This window comes from Vidua chalybeata, chromosome 3 (genome assembly GCF_026979565.1).
Source record: "Vidua chalybeata isolate OUT-0048 chromosome 3, bVidCha1 merged haplotype, whole genome shotgun sequence".
In the NCBI taxonomy this organism is placed as follows: domain Eukaryota; kingdom Metazoa; phylum Chordata; class Aves; order Passeriformes; family Viduidae; genus Vidua; species Vidua chalybeata.
Genome location: NC_071532.1, coordinates 38,518,202 through 38,533,025, shown reverse-complemented (window position 1 = coordinate 38,533,025; position 14,824 = coordinate 38,518,202). Strand labels below are relative to the sequence as shown.

The window sequence follows — 14,824 nt, the reverse complement described above, 5'->3', positions numbered from 1 at the left end:
TGCAGTGATTTTAGCTAAACTGTTTGGGGAGGAGGTCACAAATATGATTCTTATGTATTATTTATATTAGCAAAAAAGAGCAGTATCATCCCAAATGGCATTGTACAGAAGGCATACTTGGTGTCCTTGCAGAGACTTCAAACATCTATGCCTACAGTATTGCCAAAATGGCCAGGCATGTGCTTCTTAGGATTGGTTTGGTTTTGAGATTAGTGGCTTTAAGTTCTCTTGCCTGTTTTAGTTCTGTTAGGACTATTTTCAGGTTGAGGAGCTGAAGAAGTGCTCACCAAAGGGTCAATGGAAAAAGTGCAATGGCAAGGTACAAACATGATCTGTGTGACCACAGTCCTCTAATCACAAGCAAAGGGTGACCTTATGCCTTCAAAGATTAAACAAAACAACATGTGGTTACAAAGAGATTTAAGAGTTTATCTGAACAGAATAAATGCTGGCTGCCCAGATTTTTCTTGGAATTAAACCTCTGTGGTTTATCAAAATACCTAAATTTCACTTAATGGCTTGGCAAACTGCAGAAAATAAGCCAATATGCAGCATCCACTTCTCAGATAGTATAAACCAATGCAGCCCCATTAAAAGGAACTGCACAAACAACACAGTGCTGAGGGATTTTGTCTCTCAAATCCACTCCTCTTCCTAGATTTTTCTCAAATAACAGCTCCCCCTTGGTTTCAGCTTCTCCATGCTAATACCATATATTGGGTTCTGCCTTCTCGTTTCAAAAAGCCTCCAAAGTCCAGTTCTTAATATTCATTTTGTCCTGGAAGTGTTTCCAGTTTTTGGCAATATGATCTGATTATGATTTGGTTCCAGGAAAAAAGAGAAGTGAAAACCTGACCATCCCATCTGTAGTCAATGAACTACGGTTTGCTTTGGGTAATAATTAATTCTACATCTACTTTAGTATCTTTCCACAGTTATTTGGAGGGAAGCTAGACCTTGATAGTGCAACAGCTGCTTTTTTCAGGGTGTGTTCCTCTGTCAGCTTGGATTGCCTGGCAATATAATGGGAGAGACTGCTGTGAAATCGCAGATGTGACTGTGCTGTGATTGCAGGCTGATATGAGTAAGAGCCATTACGGAATGGCACTTAAGGTAGGCTCTTTAAATAGATAGGAGAGGTGTCTGGAAACATCAAATATTGGTGGTGTTCTGAACTTCTGACCTTTCTGTTATCCTCGTCATAGGAAATCCAATAATTTGGATTATCTTTACCTTTGAGTGCTGAGTGTCTCATGTTCTCCCTTCCCATGTCTTTGTTCACCCTGTGGGGTGTGAGGTGAGTTTCTTCCTCATCTGGGATCAGGAACAGAGTGTGCCACTTCTAGCTCAAGGAAGTCTCTTCAGAAAACTGGCAGTGCCTGCAGACTGTTTCCCTGGTGATGTCCTGGCCACTGTCACTTGTGCAGGTGCAGTGATAGTCTGTCAGCCTTTAATAGCAGATTAATTGCTGGTTGTATCTGGACCTGTTGCTCCTAGCTGTGGCCTAAGTCCTTACGAGAGGAACTCACAGGGTGAGACATGGAAGTTATGGAACATTTTTTTCCATAGATCCCCTGCTGCTGATATATTACTAAATGATTCTCTCTCTGCCTCTCCTCCAAAATAAATATGTCTGATAGAGTATATAATAAAATTCCCATGATATAAACCTTATTTACTGGAGCCTTTGCTCTTAACAGTTGACTTGCACTGGTGTTTGCCAGCACACTGATGGTAATGATGCTCTGTGCAACTTGAAAGATGCTCCTGTGTCCTCAGTGCCTGGCGCCAGCCGTGTTCCAGCTAATTCCTCACTGCACATACTTTTTTCCTAAATAAAAGCAGTCACAAGTTGTCCTGGAGAGCAGACAACACTTAAGGACACCTAATATGTAAACCCTTTAACCATGCAGCATGTCCTGGCAGTGCCATCCCCCTCAGGGAGGGATTGGAGCTCTGCCCTGGCGCCAGCAGAGCTGCTCCCCACGCTGGGTATGGCAGGGCTGGGACAAGCATGGAATAAAACAGCAGCTCCAAGGGGACTTCCCCCTGTTTTTCCTGAATGAAATGGCTGGGCAGGGTGGTGTGATCTCTGCAGTGCCCGTTTCAGGGTGCTGGGTTTGTGGCTGTCCTTTCCCTCTCCTCCAGCCTCGTGAACGTGGCCCATCCTATCCAGTTCCTGGCAGGTTTCAGGTGTCTGTGTGAGCCACCTAATGCCGGAACACCTTTTGTTTTCTGTGCTCCACAACTCAGCTCTCCCTTCTGGTTCAGCTCCTGTTGCCAAATTCAGAAACATTTCCCTGGCATCAGGTGCAGGTCACCGTGGCCTTCACATTCAGGAGTGTATTCATGGATCTTTTCCTTTTGCATAAACATCTGGTGTGTCTGTATTGGGCTGAAATGTGTGAAATGTATGTAAATTTGGAGACCTGAAAATCAGTGAGTTGTGACTGAGGCTTCAGGAACATTCAAATGAGTTTGAGGTGCGACAGTGCATTCTCATGCCTGTGCACCCGTGTCTGTGTGATTTGGAGGTGTGTAAGATGGGTGCAAACACAAATAGTCTGTGCAAATGTGCAATAGTTCTGTGCTTAACCAATACCTATGAACTAGGTTCTAATGACATTGCTGTTACACTAACAGACAACTGGAAGCATTAATTAGACACTGAACTTTCAGAAGTTGCTTTTCCTTTATGAATTGCCATTACCTCATAGTCTGTTTGGGACTTTATTCTGTTTTTGGGGGGTTTTTGAGGAAAACACCACACCACTGATTCACATTTTGAGGGGAAAAAACCCAGAATATGGAGACAATGTGCAACATGGCTAAGGAGGCATCAGTGAAATGACTGTGATCAGAAGTCTTTGAGTGCTTTTATAATTTTCTCATTGTGCTAAAAATGAAAGAAAGTGAAGGCAGATACTTCTGGATCCCTTCCACAGGAGCCACACCTTTGTCCCTATGCAGGGCCTTCCAATTGTTGCAGTCATGGCCTTGCACAATCAGTACAACTCACAAGTCTACTTCTAAGACTAGAAAAACAAGTAATAAGTGATGTTTCTGAATGAAGATACACATTTAAGGTATTAGAAGTATAATTTACCCTAATTTTTTCAAATTTGCATCACCATTTAAATCTCAGAGAGACTTTAGAGGGTTTCAGTCAAAGGGTTTTTTTCTGGTACTGCTTTGAAACTTATTACCTGGGCAGGAAGTACTGTGCTGGAAAGGGATCTCTTTTCCACACTCTTGCATAATCCCAAAGGCTAAAATGATTTTGCTTAAACATGCCACATTGTCCCACAAAAGCAGATCAGTAAATGACCTTTGGATTGGAATCAAACAGGCAAGTAAGAAAATTTTGAGGTGAGGAACTAGAATGCATGTGCAACTTGTTTGTGCCTCAGAAGTCCCAATAAAGTAGGTGTGGCATGAAAAGAAAGATTGCTTATTATTGTTATTTTTTTAATTGCCACATGGATTTCTTAAAGTACTCCTTTACTATACAGAGTGACTAGCTGGAATGTGTGTTCAAGTTGAGATCATGGTTGGTTCAGTTTTCTGGCACTTTTCTTAAGCAGGCAAACAGATGAAGGTGTCAGTTCTGCCAATCTCAAAAGACACCAACTTCAGGACTTTCTTGGGAGCTCTGCATGATGCGTTTGCAGGTTAGAGCCAGAGAAGATTAGGGGTTTTTCCTCTAATGCTTCTTATTAGCACTTTGTATCAAATCTCATTAAAAAAAATGCATTTTTAAAACTATCTTTTTAGAAATAATGGCATTTTATAAATGTCAAGGTTCCTTCAGTTATACAAGTGATTTTTACTGTAACTTACAGTATTTTTGTTGCTGTTACTCATTCAGTTTCCATCTCTGGGATTTTGTTTGCTGAGCTATGGTCTGACTTACCCGTGGTGCTGCTGATTTTATTCAACATCCTGTAAGCACAGTGTAGTGCATCTGACTCTACAATATGGCATGCAATTAACAGTAGTAAATTATTGTGTGGCCATGGAAACTGCAGGAACTAAACACATTGTTCAGCAAGGCTATGAATTCAGCTCTTATTAATCCCTGATCAACACAGTGGTTATTTAAATACATGTTCTTCCATTTAAAATTTTTCTGTGATAATGAAAATTATAATTTAGCAGCAATTAATTATAATGATAACATCTCTTAGCACAGAGATTTAATATTTTGAAAGGATTAAATGCAGTCATTGTAGATTTCTTTATTTTCTATTCATGCTTCTCTGTCATTAAGGTGAAATTAGATTTAAACATGAAACCAACAAAGGTCTGGCTTTCATCTATTCTTCATTCTGATTGCAGTGAGTTTTTACAGAAGCATGGTCAAAACATACTACAGTTTTGACTTTGCTCTCCATGTAATGTCTCATCTCATTGTGCCTGAGATGAAAGAAGAGGTCCCACAGCCCTCTGAAATCCCTCAGTGGGATTCCATAGGAATACTGACAGTGCAGTCCTTCTGGCTTATTCTTGCTTAAGCTTGCTGGAATTCATAGAATCACAGAATACTTCAGGTTGGAAGAAGAGTTTATTTGGTCCATCACACCTGTTCAAGGCAGGGGCAACTCCCATGGTAGATCAGGTTGCTTATGGATTTGTCCTCCTGAGTTCTGAATCTTCCTAAGGATGGAGTTCCCACAGCCTGTGGGGGAGGTAGTGTCCCAACACCCTCACAGGGACAGCTTTCTTCTGGATATGCCATTGGGATTGCCTTTGCTTGGTTCCCCCCCAGCCTTGCCTCCTGGTAGGTCTCCTCCTTCCAGGGTGGCATGTGCCACTGGAAGTGGTCACCCACAGTGTAGGGTATGCTCTGGAAAAGATGGGATTCATCATGCACGTTGCTGTCCTCACAGGGAGTGCTGAGTCCTGATGCTCATCTCTCTGTGACTCATCTCTGGTTAATGTCACTTAAAATTCTGTATTTCCAAATCCCTGGCTAATGAGGGTCCCAGGCTAGGCACACAGGACCAGTAGGAAATGCACTGGGGGAATAGCAGTGCCAGTAGTCTTGTGTGAGAGCAGCTGCATTTCCTACAGTGCTGAGAAGAAGGAAGAATGCTGAAAGGAAAAGAGACCAACAGAAATAATAAAACCTTTCAGATCCTTCTTCCTACCCTTGCTTTCTTCCTATAGACAAGTGGGAATCCACTGTAAAAACTCTCATTCTGCTGGGTTTGCTGAACACGGAAAGAAATAAGATGGATCTGATGTAGAGAAGGACCTGGTATGTTCCCTGCCCATGCCAAGCCTTGCTCTCATACTCATTCAACACTGCCAATCAGAGAGTGTTTTGGACACGTATAGAAAAATGTTTTCGTCCCCCTCAAAAAACCCCTGGCACTTCCCTGCATTATGCATATAATGTGTTTTAAAGGAAACTGCCAAGATCCGCCAGGACTCTGTGTGTGTGTACTTGAAACAGTGCAGTGACCTCAGGTTCTCATTGTTCTTCTTCTGTGAGAATTTTGCAGTGTCCTGGGACAGGCAGATGCTTTTTCCATGCTCCTTTTGATGAAGTGATTTGTTTCTTATGCAAAGGGAAAAGTGGCAACAAGCACTGACATCAACTCAGCCATGAGGGGTTTGTGTCCTTTTGCGTAAAATGCCAACAGCACTGAGACATTTTCCATGCTGCTTTTTAAAGGAGGCCCATTTGAACACTGCACGTCATGAGGCCAAAAAGTTACTCCTTTATTTGTCTGTACTTTTGCTATAGATATGGCTTTGTAACATCTTTCTTCAGAAAGGAGGAAGACGGGCCCAGAGGAGGCCACCAAGATAGTTAGAGAGATGGAGCACTTTTGCTTTGGGAAAGGCTGAGAGAATTGGGATTGTTCAGCCTGAGGAAAAGAAGCTTGAGAGTGACATGACTGTGGCCTGACAGTGCCTGAAGAAGGTACATGAAAGATGGAGAGAGACTATTTACAAGAGTCTGGAGTGACAGGATAAGGGGGAATGGCTTCACACTGACAGAGAGAAGGGTTAGATGGGATATTAGCAGAAAATTCTTCCCTATGAGGGTGATGATGCCCTGGCACAGGTTGCCCAGAGCAGCTGTGGCTGCCCCATCCCTGGAAATAAATGTTTAAGGCTGGGCTGGATGGAGCTCTGAGCAACCTGGCCTTGTGGAAGGTGTCCTGGCCCATGGCAGAGGGGTAGAACTGGATTATATTTAAGGTCCTGTCCAACCCAAGTCTGTGATTCTGTGATACAGTTTGGGGTTCAGGCCTTGGTCCTTGTGATCATTTTGTTCAGCAGTTGTGTGCAAGCCAGGATAGGTGGTGGTAATTGAATCTGAAGATGCGTGTAGGTATTTCCAAGAGCAGCCCCCAGAAGTGTTAAATCGTTTGAATTGCCCACTAAAGGTGATGTTTCTGTAGCTACTTTGCATTTCATACAGAAGAACCAGCAGTAGGTAGGGTTCCTGGAGAACCAGAAGAGCAGCTGACTGGTTGCTGTTGCTGTAATGTGATGGGTGTTCTCCACCGAGGGAGCTAGGCATGTTGTGGGAGATGGTTACACAGGTTTGTATTCCAGTCCCCTGAAATTACACCAGCAGTTCACACAGCCATCACCAATGCACAGAGAGCTGGGCACCTGCTCCTCTAAATCTGCTTAAATATGTCATCTTATCTTCTGAACTGAAACAAAAACTATAAATCAAAAGCTGAGTTCTTCCACCAGTTTAATCTCTTAAACCCAGATGACTTTTATGTTTATTTGCTGTGGGAGGCTTTACAGTAACTTTTTGGAGATGAACATAGTCACTCCTGTACATGAACCTGCGTCTGGCTTGTGGAAGGTTCATTTTTGTGTGGCTGACACCAAAATGCTATAAACTCTGTATAAAAATAAAGACCATGAAGGGACCTGCCCTTCCACACCCCGCAATGCTTGCCTGGCTCCTGGACATTGTTCTGTGCATCATGTCATTGAGGGAGGTTTAGTGCCATCAAAGACAGAAAGCAGCAGAATTGTTTGTTCTACATGCTGCATTATGTAGCTTTCCCTTTTTTCTTTTCCAGAGGATTTTCAGCAGTGAAAGGGGTCACATGTTGTAATGTTTATTAGGGAAGGGTAGATATTTAATAGGATTTAGCAGCTGGCTGGTGCTTCCTAGTAAAAGCAAAAGAATTGCTGAACACACCCCTGATTTCTCCACAATTGTCTCCATGTAGCAGAGTCGGGAAAGCAGCAAAGATTTTGCTCCTAATAAAATCACCAGCTAAACACAGCACAAACAAAATCCCTCCATTACTTTGTCATCTTTAACATTTGCATTCAAGTTCTTGTGTAAGTCATGCTGGAGCAAGTAAAAGCTTTGGTGTGATCTCACCAGTTTGGATTGGAAATTACTCCACAGATTACTTTGTGCCATAAAATAACCATTAACAAATGCATCCTATTTGCATGAGAATGATCAGCTGCTCCACTCCCATTCCTCCACGGTAAACTGTCAGCAAGATTAAAGTGAAAGATGTGTTTTTCTAAGCACTGGACCCACGTGGATCATGTTCTCTGTGTGTCATGTGTAAATTTGACTTCCTGCAGGTTTTGTTCTAGTTTTTTCCTTGTCCCTGCGTGTGTGTACTATGGACTTGTGCTTTCTACATTGAGCTTTGTTTCTTCCATTTTTTATCAATCCCAATTTTCAGTCTTAATCTGTTATCTGCAGCTAGAGAAAAGCAGCATCCATGCATCCACTGCTCAGTTTATTGCTATAGGATACCTGAATATTGAAAGAAACTTGAATGTTAGGAGAAAATTTCCTTTTCTCTGCTGATAGCTAATAGTGATCTTTCCTCCTTCCTTCATTTTCTTCCCCATAGATCAATTCCAATATATTTCCATTTAGACTATCTGTGCCTGGCCGTGCATGCTTATGCATTGTTCTCTGGGCTTCCTGATGCCCAAGGACTAATACAGCATGTGTGGGACCATCTGGAAAGGCTATCATTTTGGGAGTGTTTACCCAAGCCAGATGTTTCTCTCCTCAGCTGATCCTCAGTGGAGTGCACCTCAGTGAGGTGCATTTTACCCTCTGGGCTATATCTAGTGATGCATCAGTTCAGTGCTTTGCATAGCTACACACCCCACAAGCTGCAGTCCCACAGGGGGTCTCACCCCAGGGTGGGGTCCTGCTGGGCTGTGAGGAGCACAACAAACCCAGCCTCAGCCTCTTTCCCAGCCTGAGGCACAGCCCAGGACTGCTGGCAGTTCCCCAGCCTTCTCTGAGCACACAGCCGTAGATTTGGACAGGGAATCTAAGGAGCAGGAGCCACCAACGCTGTTTGTCAAGGTGCCGCTGGAGTAGTGACCAAAGGAGCTGTGTCAGACCCACTGAGGGGCTCTGCGTACCTCAGGGCCAGGTTGCTCCATTCAAGCCTGCTTGGAATATCAGAGGCTGGGCCCATGTCAGAGTTATTTCATGTTCTCTATCGCTCTTTGCTTACTCCAACAAACAGTGAACGCTATCACAACACATCTGGTTGTGTTGTTTACTGATAAAATCTTATTTGATCACCACATTCTGGTCCCAGTAGCTGATCTGCCCTTCCCTCACAAATCTTTCTCAACTGAAAAACCTCTAGGCACAGTTGGAATTTGTGAAGCTGTGAATATTACTGGCTATTCCGCTCCACATCCTTGCGTCTCTGAGAAAGCATAGGGTGAATATCCTGTACCCTGAACACCAACGGCAATGGGGATGTTGTCCTGTGAAAGGAAGCTCTGTTTTCTCTGTGCTCTGTGAAATGAGGATATCATCTGGGAAATTCTGGGAAGCTGTGGATGGTGGATATCAGCAGAAGTGGTGTGCTTAGAGCAGCACTCAGCTGATCTCTGAGTCAGTGGATGTTGCAGTGCTTCATGTAGGACACACTGGATGCTATAATAAAAAAAATAATCATTTTAAGCTGGAGAAATGACTTCCAGCATGGAAGTATAAGATGGAAACCTGCAGGAGATGAAGCTTTTGGAGTTAGGGATTAAAAATTATCTGTAATTTGTCTTACTTGAGGTATTGCAGGGATCCATGGACAATGCCAGTGCCAAGAGCAGATGCCCTTGGGCTGGACTCAGCAGAGAAGCTGTTGGTGCCACTGATGGCTGGGCTGTCCTGAGGAGCTGAGAGCCCAGCAGCAGTTCCAGACTGCTCCTTTCAGCTCTCCTTTTTGTGCTCCAATTTCACTGTTTGGGCTCCTTTGAGAGCACCCCCTTTGCTGTGTGGAGGCTTTTGCCCCTGTCCAGGGGCTGGTGAGAGCTGTCACACACCCTAAGTCATTTCACCTGTGCAGGGCTGGCAGCAGCATGGCCTAAACAGATTTACCAATCCATTTGAAAGGGATTCAAGGTCAGTGTGTTGGAAATGTGGTTTGACCGGTATGGAAGTGATCAGGGTGTCTGGAAGGTGGTTTTAGCAGGCAGGTAACAGGTAACCTTTGCCATGGCTGCAGTCAGTGCTGCTGCATGCAAAGGCCCTGGGGCCCATAATGACCGCTGGCATGTGGGAATACACAGGGTCATGGGGCCCACGTTGGTCTCAGGCAGCTCCTGTAGCCCTGCCTTTCCCAGGGCAGTTATTAAATTCTCCATTATTCTGGCACAGCCCTATTGAGTTCACCCAGTGGAGCTGAGTGTGTGATAAGGGGGGTGGTATATGTGACATCCCTCTTACTGTCCCGCAATGGGGACTCGTAACTGAGCTCTGTGCTTTCAGAAAGTGGACTGCATTTTTGTCAGATTTTTTCTCATCAAATTAGTGGAGGAAGAATGGTCTCCCCTCAAGCGAGGAAGGGGTTAGATGCCTGTTTGTGATCCTGTCCAGCTCAGTTTATGCTTTCAGTGTACCAACTCTGGTTTATTTACTAAACTCCTATACAAAGTCAGCCCTTGATGCATCACAATCACAGTGCTGGAGTTTGCAAGCCCCTGTCTGGTGGTAGCATTGTCATGGGGCCTTCCGCATAAAGGAAATTTCCTCCCCAGTGTTGCTTCAAGATAAGTTAGATTCTCTATTATTGATACTGCTTGGAGAGCGGCTTCCGTTTTCCTGCTGTGCATGTTTTGCATGTTGCTCATTTCTCTTTACCCTTGGGAAACAAATGTTTTCCCAAGCTGTAGGACACTTGGAGCTCCACCCATATCCTCTTATTTTAATTAATCTTCAAAATCCATAACTGTGTTTTTGAAAATATGAAGGACATTTGTCAAAACCATCACATGAGGTTTGTAAATAGCACTCAAGGCCCATGGCTGATGTTAAATCCCTGGAGTCACCATTCATGGATGCACCTGGCCCTTACTGTGGACGTTTCTGCACATTAAGAGAGTCACAGTTGTTTGCTTAACCAAATTGTCAGGGCTCTAAGCACCACATTTCTGTACATATCTTTCTTTATTTGAAGCATACAATCAAAATTCCTTGGTTTTAATTCTGTGTGTGTTTTAACCTGAAACCTCAGAGCAGAAAAATATTTTATCAGTTAGAAAGGGTTGATAAAAGCATTGCAAAAACCTGGTGTCATTGTGAAACACCATGTAGAAATAATCAGGAGAGGTTTCAACATGACCAACCCCAGTCACACCACTTTCCAAATGGGTTTGGTTTGCTTTCCCACGTTGTGCAAGAGGACTGAAGTGATGCAGGTAAGAAGGGCTGTGCCTTCTCCCTCCAGGGGCTTCTCTGGCTGAGAGTGTCAGTGGGGAATTAGAGCTGTGCTCCGCCTGTGCCAAGTGCAGGATAAAGCCTGGCCTGCCTGGGTGACTGCCCCATTAGGAGCCTGAAAGAGCTGCTGTGTCTCTCCAGTGGCATTTTTCTGACGTAAGTTGCTGGTTGTTCCCAAAAGTTGGCAGTGGCATATGGGGCCTGGCCCTTGTGGAAAACCACAGGGTTTTCCCATGGGGCTGCACCCAGACAATCAGGGATCTCCCTGCTTTGAGCCCTGCTTCCTGTAAATCAGAGGAGAGATGGAAAGAAGGTGAAAAGTTATGAATAGCTCCAGCACTGAAGTTGCTGGCGCTCATGTAAAAAGCTGACTGTAGGATCAGCACAAGGAGCTAGCGCTGGAACCAGCACAGCTGTGGTCCCAGTAGAGACTTTCACACTATTTTTAAGTGGTGGAGCCAGCAGGGAGGAGGCCGGTTCCACAGAGGATGGGTGGGGATCAGGTGAGAGGAGCTCAGGCAAGAGCGAGCTGGGGCGGAGGTGGGAGCCAGAGAAACCGACCGGGCCCTGCAGCCTCTCACTGTAAACAGGAAATCGAGGCCACTGAGAGCAAGGCTGAGGAAACGGGAAAGCAGAAGGGGAGAGGCAGCGACTTTGAACTCTAGAGTAAAGAAAACACTCCTAAGGGCACCACCATCAGCTCCATGAGCATAGAGGGCCTCCAGCCAGGCTGCATTCCCATCCTCTCCCTCCCTGATAGTTCACTGTGCTTAAGGATGCTGAGAAGAAGACAAGACAAGAAGTCAGTCAAACTTTCTCAGGGTTTTTTCCCTGTGTCCCCACTGCCTGAAAAATGCACTTTGTCCTCTTTTGGGGCCACTGAAAGTGCTAGGGTGGGAAAGATTTTTGGGACTCAAAAGTGGCCTCAGAGCCACATGGATGATGTCCCCAGGAGGGACCTGTCTTCCCTGTCCTGGAAGGGCTGCTTGCTCTGTTGGCTTCTTTAACTTGCTTTCAAGACCAGAAGGTCCCAAGCTGGTGTCAGTTAATACCATGGCTCTAAAGGTTTCACAACATGACTTGATGTGTCACTGCATTTCCCACATTGTGTCTTTGATTTGTTCAAAATTAGGCCCTGACTCTTGATCTCCTCTTACTAAACCCACATGGACATTCTTTTCCCATTCTTTACTTTCACTGTGACCCCAAATTGGGAGAATTATTGATAACCATATTTTTTGACCAAATATTTTTTAATGGTTGGTTTTAAGATGATATTTGATAGCTCTTTTTGTTTTACATAATATTTTATATATCTCTATTTTCATGGTCCTATACATTGGCATTTCTCTTTGGAATGAATGTAAGCACAGGGATCACTGAATGTTGTGCTTCTGTGTAGAGACTACAGTGATTAAATAAACAAACTTGCTGAGTTGTTCTGGGGCTTGTACAAGCTGGTGAAAAGAGACATAATTTCTGATGGAATTTTCTTTAAAAAGCACTAACTATTGCAAGGTTTCTCTTCTGTGACTCATTTAAAAAAAATACTTCAAGTAAAGGCATGGATTACTAGACAAGCAGATATGCAGATACAGCATTCCCAGGCACTTGCTATAAATAGTTCATAAAAAATATATTTAAAGCTAGTTGACACTAGTTGCAGTTCCTGCTGATCTCCTGTTCTTTTCCTCTATCACAGGGATCCTCTGCTCCATACAGACTAAGGGCAAATACAAAAATGCAAACTGTCAGTTCACCCAAAGCATGTTGTTCTGTCACTAACCCCAGCTTTGACATTTTTCCAAGCCACATTTGTAATTTCACACCTTAACAGGTAGGTAAAGCTGTCAAAAATGGGACAGTTTCAGGGTAGTAGATTTGGTCATGTTTAACCACCTTGGTAGGAAGGACAAGTTCAGAAATAAGTGCGAGGAACTGAAATCTTAGGGTGGGGTTTGCGCAGTTGTGCAAACCACCACTCAGTGCAGGTCTGCTCTCCCTCCCACTCACCACCATTCTGTTATCTGATTTCTCTTCTTACTGTCTTTTCTTATTTTACTTGATCCCCAGCTTTCTGTCCTCTTCACTCTCAGCGTCTTTGTCATCCCACATCACCATGATGAGATTTTTGCTGCTATCCCCAAGGTCCTGGAAACAGTGGCTGGTTATGAACGTGCTGGGACCATGCCCCCACCATGCTGCACTGCCAGGAAGGGAGCACATCCTTCCTTTGTGAGGACAGCATCCACCAAACCCCTGGGCAGGCAGATCTGGAATGTTCTCCGTGTTTTAAGCAACGTTATTGGGGCTTTTAGAGCTGGGGGTGCTGCAGTTTAGGATTAATCTGTCTTCATGTCCTGTTTCTGCACATGCCAACAACTTTATAGAGACTGATGGGAGGGTTGGAATCTTGTCTGCCTGGAAAAGCAGAGCACTTCCATTCATCTGTCTAACTGTGGCTTCCAGAGTCCGAGTCCGAGCACCTGTGTTCTGACAAATTTGGTCTCTAGTATTTCCCAGCTCAGTGAAATGACTTTTGGCTATCAAGGCTTCATCCAAAGCCCTTGGCAAAAGAATGTAACCACAGAGATGTATAATGTTTTCTGTCTGAGAGCTCTGGGCTTGGCAGATAGGAGCTGGGTAGGAGTTTGTGAATTAATGTGAACTACAGTGAGCCTGTGCAGTAAGAGAGCTCTCACAGCCAATGTTTTCCTCTATAAACTGTTGTGAAAGACTCTGGGAAGGGAAAGTGGAAAGAATCTATTTTTCTATGGCTTGATATAAATGCTTGTCTACCTCAGGCATACAGTTATGGAAAAATTCATGTTGACATTGTGTAAATACAGTTACAAATGTTGAATCTGCAAATAAATATTGTCATGAGAAGGGAAAAAAGTCAGTGGGAAGCTTTGGTCTCTGCTCTCTATCATATTTGTCTTAATCCAAAAGGACTTGTGGTATTTTGGGGGATCTGTTATGGATTTGTGTGTGTTCCAGAGCAGGTGAACTCAGCAGGTGAAGAATGGTGGGTTTTCAATGAAAAGTCCTAATTTCATCAATGATTCTCCCAAAAAGACAAGCCATACCTTTGATTTAATATTAAATGTTTGAGCATCCCATTTTCACCTAGAAACGTGAATTGTGATTTACTTTGAGTAACATTATGTTGTTTTCCCCACAGATGAACGTGAGGCAGTTCAGAAGAAGACCTTCACAAAGTGGGTGAATTCCCACTTGGCTCGTGTGTCCTGCCGAATTACAGACCTGTACACTGACCTTCGAGATGGGAGGATGCTCATCAAACTCCTGGAAGTGCTTTCAGGAGAGAGACTTGTAAGTGCTTATTGGTATCCATTGTGGGGGGGTTGGGTTGGGTTGGGTTTTGTGAATCCTTGTCTCAACTGCAGTATAGGAAATCTGGGTGCTGAGGGTTCAGCACTGAAAATGTCTTTTTATATATTAAAGGAAAAAAAAAAGAGAGCTCTATTGCTTCAGCTGGATCCATACACCACTAAAATATCTTCCTACTGGCTTCAGTGGGAATCAGAGGAAGTCTTCTTCAAAGGTTCCTTGCTGGTAACATGCTGAATGCTTCCAGCAGCATGTTCCCTGCTTCCAGATCTGACAGGCACAGAGTACAAAATGTTCCTGAGCCCCTTAGATCCTTTGGTGGTGGTGAGTTGATATGCTGGGGGACATTCCTGGGCCCTGTGGGCAGTGGCCCATTTCTCTGCTAACAAACCCTGCACTGATGCAGGTGTGCAGGCCTGGCACATCCCTGCTCCCTTCCCACAGCATGCCAGGGTTGTGCAGGACAACAACTGGAGAGGGCCATGTCACCCTGGGAGCAGCTCATTACACCCCACTGCTGAGGAATGTCCCTGAGTGTACTTGATTTTACTCAGATAGATAAGGTTTGGGCTTTCTTTGGTTAGGGGAATATCTAAAATCAATATAAATAAATGGGTCAAATTCGTTCTTTGGGTGTGCTGAAGCACCCCCTTGGTACCAGCACAAGGAGTGGTGAGTAAGAAAGTCCTTGTAGTGGAAAATGCTACTGCACAAGAGGAAAATTGGATGCCAGGAAATGTCTGGGTATCAGCTTCTCCTTCAGTTCCT

General features: G+C 44.2%; 1 protein-coding gene across 7 annotated transcripts in view; it reads left to right on the top strand.

Moving 5' to 3' along the window:
* Positions 1-14,824, top strand: part of SPTBN1 (spectrin beta, non-erythrocytic 1) — a 117,740-nt gene that overhangs the window by 56,610 nt on the left and 46,306 nt on the right. For all 7 annotated transcript variants that reach the window (XM_053936973.1, XM_053936972.1, XM_053936974.1 and 4 more), the window contains one exon: positions 13,887-14,038. In XM_053936973.1, the coding sequence (XP_053792948.1) occupies positions 13,887-14,038 (152 nt within the window). The remainder of the gene's footprint in view (positions 1-13,886; positions 14,039-14,824) is intronic.